At 39.3% G+C, this 23,056-nt stretch overlaps 1 protein-coding gene across 1 annotated transcript in view; it reads right to left on the reverse strand.

Annotated features, from left to right (window-relative positions):
• LOC134328236 (NACHT, LRR and PYD domains-containing protein 12-like) overlaps positions 1-23,056 on the reverse strand; it is a 373,426-nt gene that overhangs the window by 282,683 nt on the left and 67,687 nt on the right. The window contains exons 8-11 of the mRNA XM_063009317.1: positions 17,435-18,734; positions 14,785-14,958; positions 10,028-10,201; positions 8,784-8,960 (exon numbers count right to left, since the gene is read on the reverse strand). Of these exons, the coding sequence (XP_062865387.1) occupies positions 8,784-8,960; positions 10,028-10,201; positions 14,785-14,958; positions 17,435-18,734 (1,825 nt within the window). The remainder of the gene's footprint in view (positions 1-8,783; positions 8,961-10,027; positions 10,202-14,784; positions 14,959-17,434; positions 18,735-23,056) is intronic.

Below are 23,056 nucleotides of genomic sequence, written 5' to 3' on the forward strand. Positions count from 1 at the left end.
TATACACTAGTGCACTATTCAGTATACAGTATGTATTGTTGCTGTATGTAGTATACAGTATATACTGGTGCAGAATGAAGTATACAGTATACACTAGTGCACTATTCAGTGCACAGTATGTATTGTTGCTGTATGTAGTGTACAGTATTAACTAGTACAGTTTAGTGTATACCGGTGCAGTATGTTGTACGCACTATGCAGTACATGAGTATATGAGTATTCTGAACACAGCTAAAGTTTGTTGTTTAAACTATTAAATGTGCACTGATTAGTTGTAAGAATCTGCTGAATAATCAGTATTTGCCTGCTGAGTTAAACTTTTCCTTTCTCACTGAAACATAAAAACATAATGGGTATAAAAATAAATTCCTTTAATCTTACATGATTGTTTCACTTTTATTTAATTTTTGCAATTGTTTATTAATACCCAACTGGGTTTAGAAACATAGATGTCTGACTAGATTAATCCTGCCGTTTTAATTAAATCATTTCACTTCTACACTGATTAGATGTTCATACAGCTGTTTCAAGATCTAATATCAGTTTATGACTTGTTTCTTACTCTTCTGTAATGCTGACAGTCTCCTCATCATCTTTTATCTGATACACTTTATTTTTTCTGCACATGAGAACAAACATACACACATTATTTTTAATTTATGCACATAAATGCAGCATCATTCAGCACTAGTTATCACTTTAACAGAATGTAAATGTTTCTTTATATTTTTGAAATGCAAAAAATAAAACACATTTGTATGTTATTTAAAAATGTGTAGTAATGAAATAAATGTACTGTACATATATTTGTATCTACATTACTCACTTAAAAATAAGTAAAGGAGACATGGTGTTGTGCAGTGTACAGCAAATGCATGTTTGTTTCTCATCACTTCTGTAAAGATACTCCAGAACCTAGAGTAGGTATTTTTGATGACGTAAGTAACCTCCAAATGCATGGAGCCCTTATGGCCCTGGATGCTGGGTGTAGCCTTATCAAGACCTGGAATGGATCAACCTTGATATGGTCTAGCAACGTGTTTTGGCCTCTGTTGCGGAAGCGTTCATCTAACGGGAAAAGAGAAACAGTTATATGTGCGTGTTTTCAAAACTGGGAAGCTGAAATGCAGAAACTCTTGTCTCACCCAGACATTGTTATGAACTATGAGTCTAGATTCCCTCTTGAGATGGAAGTCAGGCTCAGTGTCTTGTGTGTTATCAAAAAAGAACGTTAGTAGCGACAAGTTCACAGCCAGAGTGCAGTATTTGTTTGGCCTTTCTCCCTGTGAGAAAATAGAAATTGTACATGGGTAAAGTAGTAACCAACTAATTTAATATAAAGTCATTATATGTATAGAAATAGTTTATGCCATATGTAAGTATTGAATTATTTGTGAATGAATGTTATATAGTATGTTTATAGCTGTATCGTCCTGTTCTTGCCAGTTAAAATATCCATAACATAACATAATTAAAATGTAATCTGATTATTTAAGCATGTTTATGTGGTGAGGACCGAGGGGGCTAGTTGAATGAAATTGATTTAGTTTTGTTGGTTTTATTTTGTCCGACAACGCCACCTTTCACCCCAGGAAATATAGACGTGAGATTAACATGTACTAGACATTTGAAAAAGAATACATATCAACAACGAAATACATGCACTGGAAAAGTCATCATTGCATGCCTGCTACACCTAACAAAAACACTTAAGACAGAAGAGCATTTAACTCTCTCTTCCTTTTATTTTCATTTTTTTTGCGAAGTTGTTTTGAAACCAAAAATAAATAAATGAATAAATTAACAAAAACTTAAAAATGAAGTGTTTATGTTCATTCATCATCTTAACACATATTACAAACTAATCAAGTTTGTCATTTTTCAGACATTGTTTACATAAGCAAAAATCTCAAGTGAAAAACCAAAGCAATTGTTTTAAAAAACAACAAACACAACAGCAACTGTTCATAATAATGAAAAATTAATATTGATATCAACAACAACAAAATAATAAAAAAGATTAGAATAACAAAAACAACAATAATAATAACAGAAATAATAATAATAATAATTCAAGTCACAAATCCTGACCCAATCTACAAGATGTAACTTATTTCTAACACCACTAGATGAGGATGATGTCTGTACATAATTTAGAACTCCACTTTAAAAGTCAGTTAAATGTTGAAGATTTTAATTTAGTTTTTCAATTTAGCTTATAATAAATGCAATTAGAGGAAACACAGGGCAGCTTATTATTATTATTATTATTGTTATCATCATCAACATCATTATTATTATTATTATTATTATTATTGTTATTGTTGTTGTTGTTGTTTCGCTCTTCCTGTCACTTTAATAGGATCCACCAATGGATCGCGGATCCGCTCGGACAGCGTTGCAGGTTCCATCAACCAATCCTCGGGGCGGATCCTGAAGAGGAGGCGGGAGTTAGAAATGTTCTGCTGCTCGTGTTCTCACGCTGGTTAGAATGGAGATTTCTGCTTGTTGTGCGGCTTTGTTCAAACTTAGTGGCTAGCTTACTTGTGTTTATGTTTTGTGATTTTTTTGCTCTGTTTTGTTTTGCTCCCACCTCTCCGCATATCTTTATTAATGTTATGGCCATTCCCCTAGACTGGGTCGTAACACTAGTAGTGTGGTGTCCTTTTACTTTACACATTTAGGTTAAAGAAAAATAAACTAGACTACGTTAGACATACTGTTTTTAACATATTGACAATCAGAAAATGTCATTCTAAATACTGTGCTTGGTTTCAGACCCTTAAAACATCAGTTAAAGACCACACACTTAGAAGAGATGTCTGGAACGTGCTCAAGTATCTCAAAATTTGTTGGTGACCTAACTGAGGCAGTGCATGGACAGGACTACTGCAGTACCCACTCCTTCAGTGGGAAGCGGTCTTCCCAAGTAAAAGACTTAATCCAACCAGTCAAACCAGCTGCAGATAGGCTCACAATCAGATCCATAACAGGTAAGTTTAGTGTGCCTAATATTGGAATGTTTAAGCAATATGGCATCAGTAAGAGATGGGTTAGTAAAAGCACAAGCCCAGAGGCATGTCATCACAGCCATGGGTATATCCTTTACCAACCCCACTTTCACTTGTGCTAATGGTACCTCAGATTTAAAAATCAACCATCTGATTCACCAGTAGCATGGGTTAATGTTCCTCCAAATTTGACCCAATGGTGGCGCTAGAGGTTATAAGGTGCTGACATGAAACTTGATGAAAAATTTTAGAGGAATGCCCCCAAAGACTGTGTGCCAAATGTCACAACTTTTACTGCAGTAGACTCCCATGGCAGAAGAAAAACAAACAAAAAAATAATAAGAATGCCTGCTCTCCTCCCCCTTCCTTCAAAAATTTGCCCCATGAACCCTAATTTGTAAGGCTGGTCTTACGCCTTAAGCCTTAATGAGGTTATTGAAATACACTTAAATATATTTTTATATACAGTGTATCACAAAAGTGAGTACACCCCTCACATTTCTGCAGATATTTAAGTATATCTTTTCATGGGACAACACTGACAAAATGACACTTTGACACAATGAAAAGTAGTCTGTGTGCAGCTTATATAACAGTGTAAATGTATTCTTCCCTCAAAATAACTCAATATACAGCCATTAATGTCTAAACCACCGGCAACAAAAGTGAGTACACCCCTAAGAGACTACAACCCTAAATGTCCAAATTGAGCACTGCTTGTCATTTTCCCTCCAAAATGTCATGTGATTTGTTAGTGTTACTAGGTCTCAGGTGTGCATAGGGAGCAGGTGTGTTCAATTTAGTAGTACAGCTCTCACACTCTCTCATACTGGTCACTGAAAGTTCCAACATGGCACCTCATGGCAAAGAACTCTCTGAGGATCTTAAAAGACGAATTGTTGCGCTACATGAAGATGGCCAAGGCTACAAGAAGATTGCCAACACCCTGAAACTGAGCTGCAGCACAGTGGCCAAGATCATCCAGCGTTTTAAAAGAGCAGGGTCCACTCAGAACAGACCTCGCGTTGGTCGTCCAAAGAAGCTGAGTGCACGTGCTCAGCGTCACATCCAACTGCTGTCTTTGAAAGATAGGCGCAGGAGTGCTGTCAGCATTGCTGCAGAGATTGAAACGGTGGGGGGTCAGCCTGTCAGTGCTCAGACCATACGCCGCACACTACATCAAATTGGTCTGCATGGCTGTCACCCCAGAAGGAAGCCTCTTCTGAAGTCTCTACACAAGAAAGCCCACAAACAGTTTGCTGAAGACATGTCAACAAAGGACATGGATTACTGGAACCATGTCCTATGGTCTGATGAGACCAAGATTAATTTGTTTGGTTCAGATGGTCTCAAGCATGTGTGGCGGCAATCAGGTGAGGAGTACAAAGATAAGTGTGTCATACCTACAGTCAAGCATGGTGGTGGGAATGCCATGGTCTGGGGCTGCATGAGTGCAGCAGGTGTTGGGGAGTTACATTTCATTGAGGGACACATGAACTCCAATATGTACTGTGAAATACTGAAGCAGAGCATGATCCCCTCCCTCCGGAAACTGGGTCGCAGGGCAGTGTTCCAGCATGATAATGACCCCAAACACACCTCTAAGACGACCACTGCTTTATTGAAGAGGCTGAGGGTAAAGGTGATGGACTGGCCAAGCATGTCTCCAGACCTAAACCCAATAGAACATCTTTGGGGCATCCTCAAGCGGAATGTGGAGGAGCGCAAAGTCTCGAATATCCGCCAGCTCCGTGATGTCGTCATGGAGGAGTAGAAAAGCATTCCAGTGGCAACCTGTGAAGCTCTGGTAAACTCCATGCCCAGGAGAGTTAAGGCAGTTCTGGGAAATAATGGTGGCCACACAAAATATTGACACTTCAGGAACTTTCACTAAGGGGTGTACTCACTTTTGTTGCCGGTGGTTTAGACATTAATGGCTGTATATTGAGTTATTTTGAGGGAAGAATAAATTTACACTGTTATATAAGCTGCACACAGACTACTTTTCATTGTGTCAAAGTGTCATTTTGTCAGTGTTGTCCCATGAAAAGATATACTTAAATATCTGCAGAAATGTGAGGGGTGTACTCACTTTTGTGATACACTGTATTTTTTATATTCTCATACTGCATATAATGTGCACCTACTGTATATATTGAGGAGCCCACCAATTCACATAATGTTTAGTTTATGCTTTATGACACATCAGATGTAAGGCATTGCTGATTAAACAAATTAGGGCCCCTTAAGTTAGTAAAGCTTAAAGTGATGGCAAATGTTTAAGGTTTTTTTTCCATTTGTGGATAATGGCTTTTACTGTGGTTTGTTGGAGTCCCAGAGCTTAAGTAATGGCTTTGTATTCTATTTCAAACTGGTACATATCAATAATTTTGTTTCACATCTGAGTTTAAATCTCTGCTGCCTGCTACCAGAAAGGTTTTATTTAAACCAAATAGTTAATAGAACTGGGTTAACTGGTTGATTTAGTAGCTAAGGGTGCGGTTACTTTTCCTCATAGATCCACACACATCATTTAAAAAAAAAAATTGTTTTATTGTCTGATACATACAGTACAAGTGTGACCAACGCATAAATAGAGAAAACTGGAAAATGTGGTAAATACTTTTTTTTTTTTTACTGCACTGCATTTCTGCAGGATAAAAAGTAATTAAGAATATAAACTCCATACAAAATATATTTCCAAAATAATAATTACACAATACTGTCAGTCATTACAGTAACATGAACACAAGGTTTATTCAAAATATCAATGATAATGTATTAGTGTTATTATCATTATTATTAGTCATTAACAGAACTGTTACACTTACTGTCACTTTTATCGAATATTTACATTATCATCATCTTCTATATTTAACATCATTAATAAGAATGATCACTTTGTTTATCATCATTTCAATCTATTGTAGTTTATTGCTTTAATCTTTATTGTAGTTTATTGCTTTAATGCCACATTGCCACTGTTGGGCCCTTGAGAAAGACCCTTAACCCTTAATTGCCTAGACAGTATACTGTCACAGTACTGTAAGTCACTTTGGATAAGTATCTGCTAAATGCCAAATATGTAAATGTCAATAAAAATGACTCATTTTGCAAATATATACAATTCCAAAAACCAACTGGTTACTGGGAGAAACATCACAGGATCACAGTGGATTGTGGGTAATAGCCTGTACTAAACTGTTGTCTGTTTTGGACTTATGTACCCCTCAACCCAGCACCTCTACTGTTGGATGTCTTTTTAGGTCTGTTCTAACCATTCAACAAGATCCCTTGGAAAGTTCCAGTATTGGAATCATACAGAAGAGACTTTCTTCCACCAGTCCTCTAAATATCTTCTGGTTATGTAGGAAGACGTTATGACCTCGAGACCTCACTAACGTCTGTAATTTCCCAGTAAAGATCCTTGGAGATTCTCTGGCCACTCGAGTAATCCTCCTCATGTTCTCCTCCAGGCAGAATCTCAACATCTCCAGTGGCTTTAAACATCTTCTTCATTACAGGCCAGTGAACAGCATGCTAATGCATCAAGCTAATGCAGGGTTTTCTAAAGCAGTCCTCATGGACCCTTAAACCATTTTGCAGCCCTAATCCCTGTCCAGTGTACCAGATTAATACAGATGGTACCAGACACCTGATGGACTCTCCAATCCCATTACTTCAGCAGTGATGTATAGAAGGGGGAGATGAAGGTCCATCAGGACTTCAGAGTGGATTTGAGAGTGTTGATCTTGTACAGGAAGTGATGTTATGAGAGGAGCACACCTTCCTTTTTAGAAAGCTTTGTTTACGGCTTGTATAATCCCAGTGTGAAGAGTAGATGGTGTTTATCTTCACTGCTCTTCATCTTCTTCTTCTTTTAATTCAGTGTGTTACAATCAGATGCTGTAGAAGAGATCAGACATGATCAGATGTTTCTGTCACCTATCAGACTTGAACCAGTATAAACATCAGCACACACAGATACAGTGTATCACAAAAGTGAGTACACCCCTCACATTTCTGCAAATATTTTATTATATCTTTTCATGGGACAACACTATAGAAATAAAACTTGGATATAACTTAGAGTAGTCAGTGTACAACTTGTATAGCAGTGTAGATTTACTGTCTTCTGAAAATAACTCAGCACACAGCCATTAATGTCTAAATGGCTGGCAACATAAGTGAGTACACCCCACAGTGAACATGTCCAAATTGTGCCCAAAATGTCAATATTTTGTGTGACCACCATTATTATCCAGCACTGCCTTAACCCTCCTGGGCATGGAATTTACCAGAGCTGCACAGGTTGCTACTGGAATCCTCTTCCACTCCTCCATGATGACATCACGGAGCTGGTGGATGTTAGACACCTTGAACTCCTCCACCTTCCACTTGAGGATGCGCCACAGGTGCTCAATTGGGTTTAGTCCATCACCTTTACCTTCAGCTTCCTCAGCAAGGCAGTTGTCATCTTGGAGGTTGTGTTTGGGGTCGTTATCCTGTTGGAAAACTGCCATGAGGCCCAGTTTTCGAAGGGAGGGGATCATGCTCTGTTTCAGAATGTCACAGTACATGTTGGAATTCATGTTTCCCTCAATGAACTGCAGCTCCCCAGTGGCAGCAACACTCATGCAGCCCAAGACCATGATGCTACCACCACCATGCTTGACTGTAGGCAAGATACAGTTGTCTTGGTACTTCTCACCAGGGCGCCGCCACACATGCTGGACACCATCTGAGCCAAACAAGTTTATCTTGGTCTCGTCAGACCACAGGGCATTCCAGTAATCCATGTTCTTGGACTGCTTGTCTTCAGCAAACTGTTTGCGGGCTTTCTTGTGCGTCAGCTTCCTTCTGGGATGACGACCATGCAGACCAAGTTGATGCAGTGTGCGGCGTATGATCTGAGCACTGACAGGCTGACCTCCCACGTCTTCAACCTCTGCAGCAATGCTGGCAGCACTCATGTGTCTATTTTTTAAAGCCAACCTCTGGATATGACGCCGAACACGTGGACTCGACTTCTTTGGTCGAACCTGGCGAAGCCGGTTCCGAGTGGAACCTGTCCTGGAAAACCGCTGTATGACCTTGGCCACCATGCTGTAGCTCAGTTTCAGGGTGTTAGCAATCTTCTTATAGCCCAGGCCATCTTTGTGGAGAGCAACAATTCTATTTCTCACATCCTCAGAGAGTTCTTTGCCATGAGGTGCCATGTTGAATATCCAGTGGCCAGTATAAGAGAATTGTACCCAAAACACCAAATTTAACAGCCCTGCTCCCCATTTACACCTGGGACTTTGACACATGACACCAGGGAGGGACAACGACACATTTGGGCACAATTTGGACATGTTCACTGTGGGGTGTACTCACTTATGTTGCCAGCTATTTAGACATTAATGGCTGTGTGTTGAGTTATTTTCAGAAGACAGTAAATCTACACTGCTATACAAGCTGTACACTGACTACTCTAAGTTATATCCAAGTTTCATGTCTATAGTGTTGTCCCATGAAAAGATATAATGAAATATTTGCAGAAATGTGAGGGGTGTACTCACTTTTGTGATACACTGTACCAGCTGGAACAATGATAGAACATTTTACCGGATTCATTGTATACTAAAAAACCCTAATACAGATGAGATACAATAAGAAAGACATACCCTTGCATGTGTATGTAACGTGTGCGTGTGTGTGTGTGTGTGTGTGTATGTGTGTGTGTGTGTGTGTTTAGTTGTGTCTGTGTATAAATCAACAGTAACTCACTGTAGCTCTTCCAGGTTACATTGTAGATCCTCCTGTAGATTTTTGAGTAGTTTTACTCCTGGTTCTCCTGAATAATTTTCGGTCAGATGCAGTTCTCTCAGACGTGATGATGGATTTGATTTCAGAGCTGAAGCCAGAGCAGTAAAACCTTCATCTGTAATACTGCAGCAATTTAACCTGCAGAAAAAAATCATTTAATAAAAATCATACATCATCTTCTCCCACCTCCTCCTCCATCTCCATTCAGATCCACAACCAGACACCAACACTGAGAAATCTTCAACATGTAAAACTATTCTATTATATTAATGATAAAGTGTTTTATCTTGTGTGGGGCAAAGTTAGTAAAACAGCAAACTCTAACACACATCAATAACAGTTTCTGTATGAATGATCTTCTGTATCTACAGTGTGAAAGTGAAGATCTTACTCCAGTTTTTCCAGTTTACAGTGTGGATTCTCCAGTCCAGCAGAGAGCAGCTTCACTCCTGAATTCTTCAGTTTATTGTAACTCAGGTTTAGATGTTTCAGACTGGAGGAGTTTAAACTGAGAACTGAGGACAGAACTTCACAACTTTCCTCTGTTAGATCACAATTCCACAACCTGGAGAGAAATAATCAGATCAATCAGAGAAATTAAAGACGTCAACCTGCAGCAGTAGGTGGAATCCAATTAGCAGATCTGATAATATTACCCAGACTGCATTGCAGAAAGAAGTGAAAGCAGTTGAATTGATGATGCTGAATCAGCAAAATGAGTGTAAAATGTGATTTCAGACTTAAAGTGGGTTTTCAAAATTCACATGTGGAATATTCAGTAGATCTTTGTTAGATGGTCAACTGGTCATTTAGAAACAATCATATTACGACATCTACACATTCAAAACCAAAAACACCAACCAATGGAACCTAGGATTTCAGTTCTAGTTTAATTAAAGGTGCTTCATAATCAGAGAGGGGGAATCAGATTACCAGATGTTTTATAATGATGGATTTATTGTTTACATTCTAAGCTTAGCTTGCTAACAGTGAACTAAACAAACAACTTTAATCACCACCTTCAATTAGATCCTAGTTCAGGATTCAATCTCAGGTAAGCTAGTGAGCTGCAGTAAAGAACCATGCTAGGATGTGATGACGTATAAAGAATCACATACAACAACCGCTAAGGTTGTTGCTATTAAAATGATGCTTCAGAGTGAAACAGATCTTCTGTATCTACAGTGTGAAAGTGAAGATCTTACTCCAGTATCTCCAGTTTACAGTGTGGATTCTCCAGTCCAGCAGAGAGCAGCTTCACTCCTGAATCCTTCAGTTTATTGTAATCCAGGTTCAGATGTTTCAGACTGGAGGAGTTTAAACTGAGAACTGAGGACAGAACTTCACAACTTTCCTCTGTAAGATTACACCACACCAACCTGGAGAGAAATAATAGATCAGTATTTTCTCTTTATTCATTACAAACACAAAACAGTTTCGGCTCTGTTTAATGTTTAAAATGCTCACTCTATACTGTAGAGCAGGGGTATTCAACTAAAATTTAAAGAGGTCCAGTTAGAGAAAATTTCTTGAAGCAAAGGTCCGGAATGTTTAACTATATATATATATATATATATATATATATATATATATATATATATATATATATACTGTATATATATATATATATATATATATATATATATATATACTAGGACTGTCGAAGTTAACGCGATAATAACGCATTAACGCAATCTCAATTTATAGAGATTAAAAAAAAATAGTGCCGTTAACGCACTAATTACATTACGAGATTTTTTCACTTCTAAAACTAAAGCAATTCATTTTTCACCCACGGGAGACAGATTGAATTATTCTCACTGACCACACTCACACGCACGTTTAATGTTCTTTAGTTCCGTTTGACAAAAAAAACCCTTAAAAATAGAGCTAACAGTGAAGATAACCGGTTACAAAAGCAGCGACCGCTGTTTGTGTTCAATTCTCTGTTCACAGTGTCGATACAAGTGATTCAGGAATCGATTCATTGTAAGCGCAGCGTGAGTTTCTTTTCTCAGTCATCTCTCCGTGTTTAGTGTTATGATGAATGATGCGGTTGTAAATAAACACCAAATACTACAGAACATTTTGTGTGACTCGCTTACATTATAAAGCTCAGGCTTAATTATACTGGTTATTACCACAGAGCGGGAGTCGACTCAGAGTCGTTTACGATTTACCGAGGTGAACCACGAACGTGCTGATAGAATCGGCTCAGATGGGATCGGACTGTATTATCTTTTTAAAGTAAATATTTCAATCAGCAGAATCGCATCGCATGTATGCACAACGTTAATTACGTGCGTTTATTAATGAACGTTTACGTTAGCTTGTCAGAAGCTTTCTCAATAATGTCTGTGCGGTGTTTTTTTTTTTTACAATTAGTGATGGCAAGCAACTGTTCCACTGCACTATTTTACACTAAAAACTAAACTATTCCATAATGCTCCAGATTGCATCATTCTAAATAGGTATCGGCGAGTACAAAAATACATGTACTTGTACTCGGTTGGGAAAAAATGGTATCGATGCATCCCTAGTGAAAACACACTCACTTCGTGTAGAAACGTCCATCAAACCATTGTCACGATACAACCACAGAAAAGTCTGTTACAATAACTGCGCATCTGACATATATACGAAGTCAAGGTTCTCTGCTAGATAGTATTACTGCCTAATATGTGAGTGAATAAAACTCCCTTACAGTTTTCTCTTGTCCCAGCAGTTTTTAACATCAGTACATTTAGCATAAATATGTTCACCATTTTAATTGTAACATTTCACTTAAAATCCTTGTTTTCTATAACATTTACACTTTTTTTTTTTTATGCGATTAATCGCGATTAACTATGTAAAATTCTGAGATTAATCGCGATTAAAATTTTTAATCGTTTGACAGCCCTAATATATACATATATATATATGTATATATATGTATATATATGTGTGTGTGTGTGTGTATATATATATATATATACAGTGTATCACAAAAGTGAGTACACCCCTCACATTTCTGCAAATATTTTATTATATCTTTTCATGGGACAACACTATAGAAATAAAACTTGGATATAACTTAGAGTAGTCAGTGTACAACTTGTATAGCAGTGTAGATTTACTGTCTTCTGAAAATAACTCAACACACAGCCATTAATGTCTAAATGGCTGGCAACATAAGTGAGTACACCCCACAGTGAACATGTCCAAATTGTGCCCAAAGTGTCAATATTTTGTGTGACCACCATTATTATCCAGCACTGCCTTAACCCTCCTGGGCATGGAATTCACCAGAGCTGCACAGGTTGCTACTGGAATCCTCTTCCACTCCTCCATGATGACATCACGGAGCTGGTGGATGTTAGACACCTTGAACTCCTCCACCTTCCACTTGAGGATGCGCCACAGGTGCTCAATTGGGTTTAGTCCATCACCTTTACCTTCAGCTTCCTCAGCAAGGCAGTTGTCATCTTGGAGGTGTGTTTGGGGTCGTTATCCTGTTGGAAAACTGCCGTGAGGCCCAGTTTTCGAAGGGAGGGGATCATGCTCTGTTTCAGAATGTCACAGTACATGTTGGAATTCATGTTTCCCTCAATGAACTGCAGCTCCCCAGTGCCAGCAACACTCATGCAGCCCAAGACCATGATGCTACCACCACCATGCTTGACTGTAGGCAAGATACAGTTGTCTTGGTACTTCTCACCAGGGCGCCGCCACACATGCTGGACACCATCTGAGCCAAACAAGTTTATCTTGGTCTCGTCAGACCACAGGGCATTCCAGTAATCCATGTTCTTGGACTGCTTGTCTTCAGCAAACTGTTTGCGGGCTTTCTTGTGCATCAGCTTCCTTCTGGGATGACAACCATGCAGACCGAGTTGATGCAGTGTGCGGTGTATGGTCTGAGCACTGACAGGCTGACCTCCCACGTCTTCAACCTCTGCAGCAATGCTGGCAGCACTCATGTGTCTATTTTTTAAAGCCAACCTCTGGATATGACGCCGAACACGTGGACTCAACTTCTTTGGTCGACCCTGGCGAAGCCTGTTCCGAGTGGAACCTGTCCTGGAAAACCGCTGTATGACCTTGGCCACCATGCTGTAGCTCAGTTTCAGGGTGTTAGCAATCTTCTTATAGCCCAGGCCATCTTTGTGGAGAGCAACAATTCTATTTCTCACATCCTCAGAGAGTTCTTTGCCATGAGGTGCCATGTTGAATATCCAGTGGCCAGTATGAGAGAATTGTACCCAAAACACCAAATTTAACAGCCCTGCTCCCCATTTACACCTGGGACCTTGACACATGACACCAGGGAGGGACAACGACACATTTGGGCACAATTTGGACATGTTCACTGTGGGGTGTACTCACTTATGTTGCCAGCTATTTAGACATTAATGGCTGTGTGTTGAGTTATTTTCAGAAGACAGTAAATCTACACTGCTATACAAGCTGTACACTGACTACTCTAAGTTATATCCAAGTTTCATGTCTATAGTGTTGTCCCATGAAAAGATATAATAAAATATTTGCAGAAATGTGAGGGGTGTACTCACTTTTGTGATACACTGTATATATTATACTTGTATATAAGTAGCCTAGTAGTTGTATCAACATCTGCATGTAATCAATAACTGACTGTCAAATCAAATGTTCATTGCTATTTTAATGTCATGTTTTACACTTTGATTACATTCATGACAGGAACGGTAGTTACTCATTACACAAGATTCATCAGTTCACAAGGTTATATCAAACACAATCATGGACAATTTAGTGTCTCCAATTCACCTCACTTGCATGTCTTTGGACTGTGGGAGGAAACCGGAGCCCCGAGTAAACACACTGTTAGTGACCTCTGCTGTAGAGTATAATATGGAGAAACACTTTATATTGTTTTATTTGTCAAACATTTGTTCAGTTAATAATAATTAAATGTTCTACTGTTCACTGTATTTCAAGCAAACAAATCTATGTAATAATGTATAATTATTATTTTTAAAATGTCTGTTTCCACTAACTGTGGATCTGTGATTGTGCATGCATTATAACAAAAAAAGTTTTATTCCTGAAAAGAAACGAAAGTAAAAGAAACAATCTTGCTAGGATGTGATGATGTATGACGACTCCTAAACATTGTCTGTGACATTCATTTTCTGGTTTAAATGATGCTTTTAATTAGAACAGATCTTCTGTATCTACAGTGTGAAAGTAAAGATCTTACTCCATTGTCTCCAGTTTACAGTGTGGATTCTCCAGTCCAGCAGAGAGCAGCTTCACTCCTGAATCCTTCAGGTTATTGTTACTCAGGTTCAGATGTTTCAGACAGGAGGAGTTTAAACTGAGAGCTGAGGACAGAACTTCACAACTTTCCTCTGTTAAATTACACTTCCACAACCTGGAGAGAAACAATCAGATCAATCAGAGAAATGAAAGACGTCACCCTGCAGCAGTAAGTGGAATCCAAGTAGCAGATCTGATAATATTGTAGCGTTTCTACGGCGTCGAAGACGAAATGGGATGGGAAGTGCTTCTTCTGTGAATATGTGGACAAACACCCATTGACACACATAGACATTCATACCACATTCACACAGACTCATAGCTGCACAGCCTACAGCTGATGATGCATGTCTCGCGTAGCCAGCCCATTTCAAGCGCTGAACAACACGGTCACGGTAGATCTTGATACCACAGCCCCAAGTCCTTCTGGGTAAAGCTCTGACCCCTTCTTGTCCACAGAAGCGGGTTGCTACAATATTACCCAGACTGCAGTGCAGATGAAAGTGAAAGCAGTTGAACTAATGATGCTGAATCAGTAATCATTTTAACCTTTTCTCTAAAAGTGTGTGTGTGTGTGTCACCCTGAGATGGTTTATTTGTTTACACTGATTGTTTCCCAGGATGAAGTGATTAGTGTAAATGAATAAATGTGTATAAAACTTTGTGAAAGTGAAGATCTTACTCCAGTATCTCCAGTTTACAGTGTGGATTCTCCATTCCAGCAGAGAGCAGCTTCACTCCTGAATCCTTCAGGTTATTGTTACTCAGGATCAGATGTTTTAGACTGGAGGAGTTTAAACTGAGAACTGAGGACAGAACTTCACAACTTTCCTCTGTTAGATTACAATCATCCAACCTGGACAGAAATAATCAGATGAGATCAGACTGCACTGCAAATATACTGATTTACAAAGGGGCGGAGCTTCACATTTCTACACATTACAAAATAGTGAAAGCGCTAACTATAGACGTGTAGTGACTGAGAATTTATACAATGTTACCCACCGATTATAAATTAATTGTGTGTGTGTGTGTATCACCAGTGTGTGTTCCTACGTCCTTGCAAGTGTTTTCGAGTAGCACTGGATCCACCATGGTCCTGACCAGTATGAAATGGTTCAATCATTTGATCTAAATTAAATTTACATTCCATAATTACTCACTATTTTACTCTGTAAAGGTTTCACTCTCACTGCTGTATTTCTGCACAGCACGACTGGGAAATAATTATTATCAGGAAACTCTACGTAGAAACTGCTGTCACTAACATTCAGGGTTAGAGGTACAAATACGGTGGTGCTTGAAAGTTTATGAACCCTTTAGAGTTTTCTATATTTCTGCAAAAATATGACCTAAAACATCACCAGATTTTCACACAAGTCCTAAAAGTAGATAAAGAGAACCCAGTTAAACAAATGAGACAAAAATATTGTATTGTATTGTAAAAATATTTGTGAGTGGCAAAAGTATGTGAACCACTAGGATTCACAGTTAATTTGAAGGTGAAATTAGAGTCAGGTGTTTTCAATCAATGGGATGACAATCAGGTGTGAGTGGGCACCCCGTTTTATTTAAAGAACAGGGATCTAGCAAAATCTGCTCCTCACAACACATGTTTGTGGTAGTGTATCATGGCACGAACAAAGGAGATTTCTGAGGACCTCAGAAAAAGAGTTGTTGATGCTCATCAGGCTGGAAAGGTTACAAAACCATCTCTAAAGAGTTTGGACTCCACCAATCCACAGTCAGACAAATGGAGGAAATTCAAAACCATTGTTACCCTCCCCAGGAGTGGTCGACCAACAAAGATCACTCCAAGAGCAAGGCGTGTAATAGTCGGCAAGGTCACAAAGGACCCCAGGGTAACTTCTAAGCAACTCTCTCACATTGGCTAATGTTAAGGTTCATGAGTCCACCATCAGGAGAACACTGAACAACAATGGTGTGCATGGCAGGGTTGCAAGGAGAAAGCCACTGCTCTCCAAAAGAACATTGCTGCTCGTCTGCAGTTTGCTACAGATCACGTGGACAAGCCAGAAGGCTATTGGAAGAATGTTTTGTGGACGGATGAGAGCAAAATAGAACTTTTTGGTTTAAATGAAAAGCGTTATGTTTGGAGAAAGGAAAACACTGCATTCCAGCATAAGAACCTTATCCCATCTGTGAAACATGGTGGTGGTAGTATCATGGTTTGGGCCTGTTTTGCTGCATCTGGGCCAGGACGGCTTGCCATCATTGATGGAACAATGAATTCTGAATTATATCAGAGAATTCTTAAGGAAAATGTCAGGACATCTGTCCATGAACTGAATCTCAAGAGAAGGTGGGTCATGCAGCAAGACAACGACCCTAAGCACACAAGTCGTTCTACAAAGAATGGTTAAAGAAGAATAAAGTTAATATTTTGGAATGGCCAAGTCAAAGTCCTGACCTTAATCCAATCGAAATGTTGTTGAAAGACCTGAAGCGAGCAGTTAATGTGAGGAAACCCACCAACATCCCAGAGTTGAAGCTGTTCTGTACGGAGGAATGGGCTAAAATTCCTCCAAGCCGGTGTGCAGGACTGATCAACAGTTACCGGAAACGTTTAGTTGCAGTTATTGCTGCAAAGGGTGGTCACACCAGATACTGAAAGCAAAGGTTCACATACTTTTGCCACTCACAAATATGTAATATTGGATCATTTTCCTCAATACATAAATGACCAAGTACAATATTTTTGTCTCATTTGTCTCAAACTGGGTTTTCTTTATCTACTTTTAGGACTTGTGTGAAAATCTGATGATGTTTTAGGTCATATTTATGCAGAAATATAGAAAACTAAAGGGTTCACAAACTTTCAAGCACCACTGTACTTCTGCTCCTGCTTTCAGGTGAAATTCTACATTCTGTATAAAACCAGTGCACAAGTCTAAACGTAATTTACATGTCATGTTTATGTAAACTGAGCTCTGTTTACTCCACGTCTGATTGATGATACTGTCGTACAGCAACACGATCTGATTATTACACAGTATCACCTGAGCGCCTCCTTCATGCTAACATGAGTGTCTTTATTTAAAAAGATTGTCTATTATTAATGCATTTCTCTCTTTGTTACTTGTTATTAATTTGTCTCTATTACATTTAGTCCTGATGTTTTTGGAGCTCTGTGGTTGATGATTTTTTCCACCATTTCACATTTAATATTATTAAATTAGATGTACGTTTCAGACACATTTTGAGATCAAACTGCAACACTTTAGTTCTTCACCTTCTCAGCTTCATAAATCTAATCATTAGTGTTTTAGTGATAAACCCTTAAATCAAACATTTAATAATAAATGACTCACTCAGCTTTTCTAGAAGCTTTCACCACTAGCAGCATCTTCAGAAGACCTTCATGTGATGGATAATATTTCCTCAAATCAAACTCATCCAGCTCCTGATCTGAGTTCAGCAACACAAATACCAGAGCCGACCACTGTGCAGGAGAAAGCTCATCAGGATCAATAAAACCTCTTCTGTTCATGTATTGTTGGACTTCCTGCACTAAAGAATCATCGTTCAGTTCATTCAGACAGTGGAACAGATTGATGGATTTCTCTGGAGAGGGATTCTCACTGATCTTCTCCTTGATGTACCTGACTGTTTCCTCTTTGTTGTAAGAGCTACTTCCTGTTTGTGGCAGTAGGCCTCGTAAGAGAGTCTGATTGGACTCCAGTGAGAGACCCAGGAGGAAGCGGAGGAAAAGATCCAGGTGTCCATTCTTACTTTGTAAGGCCTTGTCCAATGCACTCTTCAGAAAGTCAGACATAGAGTTTATACAGATGTTAAAAATTCTAGTGTGTTTCTTCACCAGCACATTTCTGTTTTTGTTGATGAAGGTAAGAAATACATATAAAGCAGCCAGAAACTCCTGAACACTCAGGTGCACAAAGCTGAAGACCTGACCCAGGTGCAGCCCAGCCTCTTTTTTGAAGATCTGGGTGCAGACTCCTGAGTACACTGATGTGTTTTTGAGATCAATGCCACACTCTGTCAGGTCTTCCTCATAGAAGATCAGGTTTCCTTTCTCCAGCTGTTGGAAGGCCAGTTTTCCCAGTGCCAGTATCGTCTCTCTGGTCTGGTGTGGATCAGGGTCAGATTTCTCATGGTACTTTTGTTCCTTGTGTTTTATCTGAAAGATCAGGAAGTAAGTGAACATTTGAGTCAGAGTTTTGGGGATCTCTTTCCCCTCGGCTCCATCCAGAATTCTCTCTAGAACAGAGGATGAGATCCAGCAGAAAACTGGAATGTGACACATGATGTAGAGGCTTCTTGATGACTTTATGTGAGTGATGATTTTACTAGCCAGGTTCTCATCACTGATCCTTTTCCTGAAGTACTCCTCCGTCTGAGGGTCACTGAACCCTCGTACCTCTGTTACCTGGTCTACACACTCAGGAGGGATCTGATTGGCTGCAGCTGGTCGAGAGGTGATCCAGAGGTGAGCAGAAGGAAGTAGGTTTCCCTTGATGAGGTTTGTCAGCAGCACATCCACTGAGGCTGATTCTGTTACATCACACAAAATCTTATTCTTCTGAAAATCTAGAGGAAGTCGACACTCATCCAGACCATCAAAGATGAATAAAACTTTATAAGCAGCACAGTCTAATGATGGAAGACTTCTGATTTCTGGGAAAAACTGCTGAAGAAGTTCCATCAGACTGAGGTTTTCCTGCTTCATCAAGTTCAGCTCTCTAAAAGGAAGTGGAAGTATGAAGACGACGTCATGATTTGCTTTTCCTTCAGCCCAGTCCATAATGAACTTCTGCACTGAGACTGTTTTTCCAATCCCAGCGATTCCTTTAGTCAGCACAGTTCTGATGGACGTGTCTTTGATGAGGTCATTGCATTTGATGGGAATCTCCTGTGCTGCTGGTCTCCTGGATGCCGCTTCAATCTGTCTCACCTCATGTTCATTATTGACGTCTCCACTCCAACCCTCTGTGATGTAGAGCTCTGTGTAGATCTCACTCAGGAGAACTGATGATCCATCCTGTGAGATTCCCTCATTAATTCTTTTATATTTCTCTATCATCTTGGTTTTGAGGTTCTTCTGATAAACGGAGACCAGCTCTAATAAGCAGAAGTGAATGAAGATAAATATTTAAATATGTGAAACAATATAAAATCAAATATTTTTTACTAATTGAATCTTTCCATATCTTTTAGTTTGCTGCTCATAATGTTTTCATTAGTATTAGAAAGATGAACTGAATATGGACCTGCGGTACGACACATTCTAGTATTATACACTTATACTACCGTTTAAAGGTTTGTAAATGATGATAATTTCTCTGTTTTTAAAGAAATTGCTGTAGTTTTTAATTAAAACAACTTTATATTGTTGTTCTTTTCAAATGAAAGTGATGGAATAAAACCAGCAGCTCTTACTTGTCTGCAGTGTGTTGGCTAAATCTGTCTGATTCATCTTCTTCAGGACATGTAGTGTGATCTTCAGTGCCTCCTCTAGGAAACTACATTGATCCTCCTCATCCTTCACCGCAGAGTATTCTGGGTAATCTGGACTCAGTATCTTCTTATATTTGTTCAGCTCATTTTTCAACAGAGTGATGATTTTCTGCTCCAGCTCCTGACAGAAATTGGATATAAAAATGTTAAACCTACATTGGTACAGTCAGCTCCAAAATGATTGGCACCATGGATAGAAATAGGTGAAAAGATCCAGATTCTCCAGGCTGTGAGTTACTCTCTTGTGGATTCTCTTCTTCTGCTTACCTTACAGCTTTTAATTTGTTTCAAGTCATAGAACTGTATATTTATACCACAGTCAAACAAAAGAATTTTAACATAAAGTAAAATAAAAAAAAATAAATAAAATAAAATTGAAATTAGAATGTCTGTGGATTTTTAAGAGTGCTAACCTAAAGTAAAATACTTCAACAAATCGACCTGCAACACTCTCTTTCACCAGTGTGGAGGTGTGCAGGACAACTAGTAGTAGTTGTTTTAGAACTACATGTTTTAATGTTCCCACGGCGTGTACAGTTCATGAGCTTTTTATCCAAATTCATCTGAAATAAAGTTAGACTGAATTTGAGCTCATTTAGCCTGTAACGCGTATCCGTGCACACAGAGGCCTGACGAGACAAATCCGTGCTTCAAAGATATAAACACTATAAACACAATGTTGTTGTGGTAAAGCAGCGCAAATTACAACAGTGACATATGTTTAAAGTGGCACAAACATAGCCCAATAAAAATCGTGTGATTACAAATTTTATTTTATTTAAACAACATGTCTAAATTGTGCCCAATTGTGTTGTTGTCGTCCTTCCCTGGTGTCACGTGTCAAGGTTCCAGGTGTAAATGGGGAGCAGGGCTGTTAAATTAGGTGTTTTGGGTACAATTCTCTCATACTGGCCACTGGATATTCAACATGGCACCTCATGGCAAAGAGAAATAGAATTGTTGCTCTCCACGAAGATGGCCTAGGCTATAAGAAGATTGCTAACACCCTGAAACTAAGCTACAGCACAGTGGCCAAGGTCATACAACGGTTTTCCAGGACAGGTTCCACTTGGATCAGGCCTCGCCAGGGTCGATCAAAGAAGTTGAGTGCACGTGTTCAGTGTCATATCCAGAGGTTGACAAAGTGGGAGGTCAGCCTGTCAGTGCTCAGACCATACGCCGCACACTGCATCAACTCGGTCTGCATGGCCATCATCCCAGAAGAAAGCTGCATGAGTGCTGCTGGCACTGGGGAGCTGCGGTTAATTAAGGGGAAACATGAATTTCAACATGGACTGTGACATTCTGAAGCAGAGCATGATCCTCTTCCTTCGGAAAATGGGCTGCATGGCAGTTTTCCAACACGATAACAACCCCAAACACACCTCCAAGCTGACAACTGCCTTGCTGAAGGAAGCTGAAGATAAAGGTGATGGACTAAACCCAATTGAGCACCTGTGGGGCATCCTCAAGTGGAAGGTGGAGAAGTGCAAGGTGTCTAACATCCACCAGCTCTGTGATGTCATCATGGAGGAGTGGAAGAGGATTCCAGTAGCAACCTGTGCAGCTCTGGTGAATTCCATGCCCAAGAGGGTTAAGGCAGTACTAGATAATAGTGGTGGTCACACAAAATATTGACATTTGGGCACAATTTGGACATGTTCACTGTGGGGTGTACTCACTTGTGTTGCCAGCTATTTAGACATTAATGGCTGTGTGTTGAGTTATTTTCAGAAGACAGTAAATCTATACTGCTATACAAGCTGTACACTGACTACTCCAAGTTATATCCAAGTTTCATTTCTATAGTGTTGTCTCATGAAAAGATATTATATATCTGCAATGCACGCAATGGGTAAATGTTACAGCCAGCTTTCAGCGTAGTGATGAAGCGTCTCCCTACACAGTTTGAAGTTCACTTCATTTGAACATTTTCGTTACCTTTGGATTGAAATCTCACTTAAAATGGTGGAATACCCTACATAGTGCATCTCACAGGAACAACTGAGGTGAAAGTAACGCTCCTACAGAATTGAGGCTAATGGTTGAAAGAGCGCTTTCTGAACCAATCAGACCTTCTTATTTTAATTTTTAGTAAAAGAAATGCTGTTATTTGCATTATTCAGTTTGCGTCACACAGATGATGTGTCAGTGAAACGCTTGATTGGCTTTCTAACGAGTTCCTGTTTTACTTCACAACCGGGAAAAGTTTGGAGGTTTTTAATTATAAGCACACATTTACAAAATAACGGATTTTATTCCTAATGGGACACACGGTTATAAGTTTAATAGCATCTGGAAGAACTTAAGCTAAGGTATGCAGTGTTTTTTTGCTGTGTTTTGGATTTTGGCCGCTGTGCCGTGATTTATCGTGCGCTTTTGTTTTGCAATGAAAACAAAACTTATCAGTTGAAGCTTTTAACTGGTACCTTCTTGTAACGGAAGTTACATTCGTTTGCACAATGACTAAAAAAGTACAGGCACTAAGTAAAATGGCAAAATACAGTTGCTAATCTGTTGGTGTTTTTTATGTAAACATACAGACTTGTGACTTGTGAACATATCTCTGAAAATATCTCTGCTCTAGAGTAATATCCAGTTGCATTACAAATTCAAACATTAAATGAAACAGTGAATAGATTTTAGGAGTCGATTAACTAGTTAGGTTTAGAAAGAAAAGCATTGATAGATTGTGTTGGTGGATCAAGTAACTGTGATCTATCATACTAGATCACAGTTCCAACAAAGCTCTCTCATCTGCGTACACGTTTAGTAGACCGATCTCGTTTGTCACTTTAAACAACTTGTGGTGTTTTCTAACTCACACTGTAGAGCTACTGTATAATCATTCCGCCTTGGGTCATTAGATTCTTTCTTTTTAGTTTATTGGTTTTAATTCAGTGCAACTAATATTTGTTTCCTTTGGCTTTCTTTTGCCTCTGATTTTTTTCTGATTTTTGGCTCTTGGTGTCACACTTTGAGCCTCTGTGTGCTCTGGTGCTCCTGTGTGCCACGCCTCTCTCCCCTCAGTCTCTTGCCACACCCCCGTTCCTTGGTTCCCTGTGACTAATTAGCTCCAGCTGCCCTCTATTTAAGAGGTGAGCTGGAGCACAGACTTTGGGAACTATTTTTGTGTGACTCTGGTTGTTTGGCAGGTTGCTGTACTCCTTGCGCCGTGCGCCGTGCGCCGTGCGCCGTGCTCCATGCTCCATGCTCCATGCTCCATGGTCCGGTCCATCTCATCTGGTCTGTTTAGTTTATTCTGTTCCTTTAGCCATGTTAGCCTTAGTTAGCCCTCTTAACCTTGTTCTGCCTTTAGTTAGCCTGTTTTGCCTTTGTTAGCCTTGTTTAGCTGTGTTTAGTCTGATTTAGCCTTGTTTGTTCTGTTTGTCCTGTCTCTTGTTTTTAATAAATTTTGGTTTTGTTTTCGCATCTCTGCATGTGTGTCCGCCCTTCTG

This window comes from Trichomycterus rosablanca, chromosome 15 (assembly GCF_030014385.1).
Source record: "Trichomycterus rosablanca isolate fTriRos1 chromosome 15, fTriRos1.hap1, whole genome shotgun sequence".
Lineage (NCBI taxonomy): Eukaryota > Metazoa > Chordata > Actinopteri > Siluriformes > Trichomycteridae > Trichomycterus > Trichomycterus rosablanca.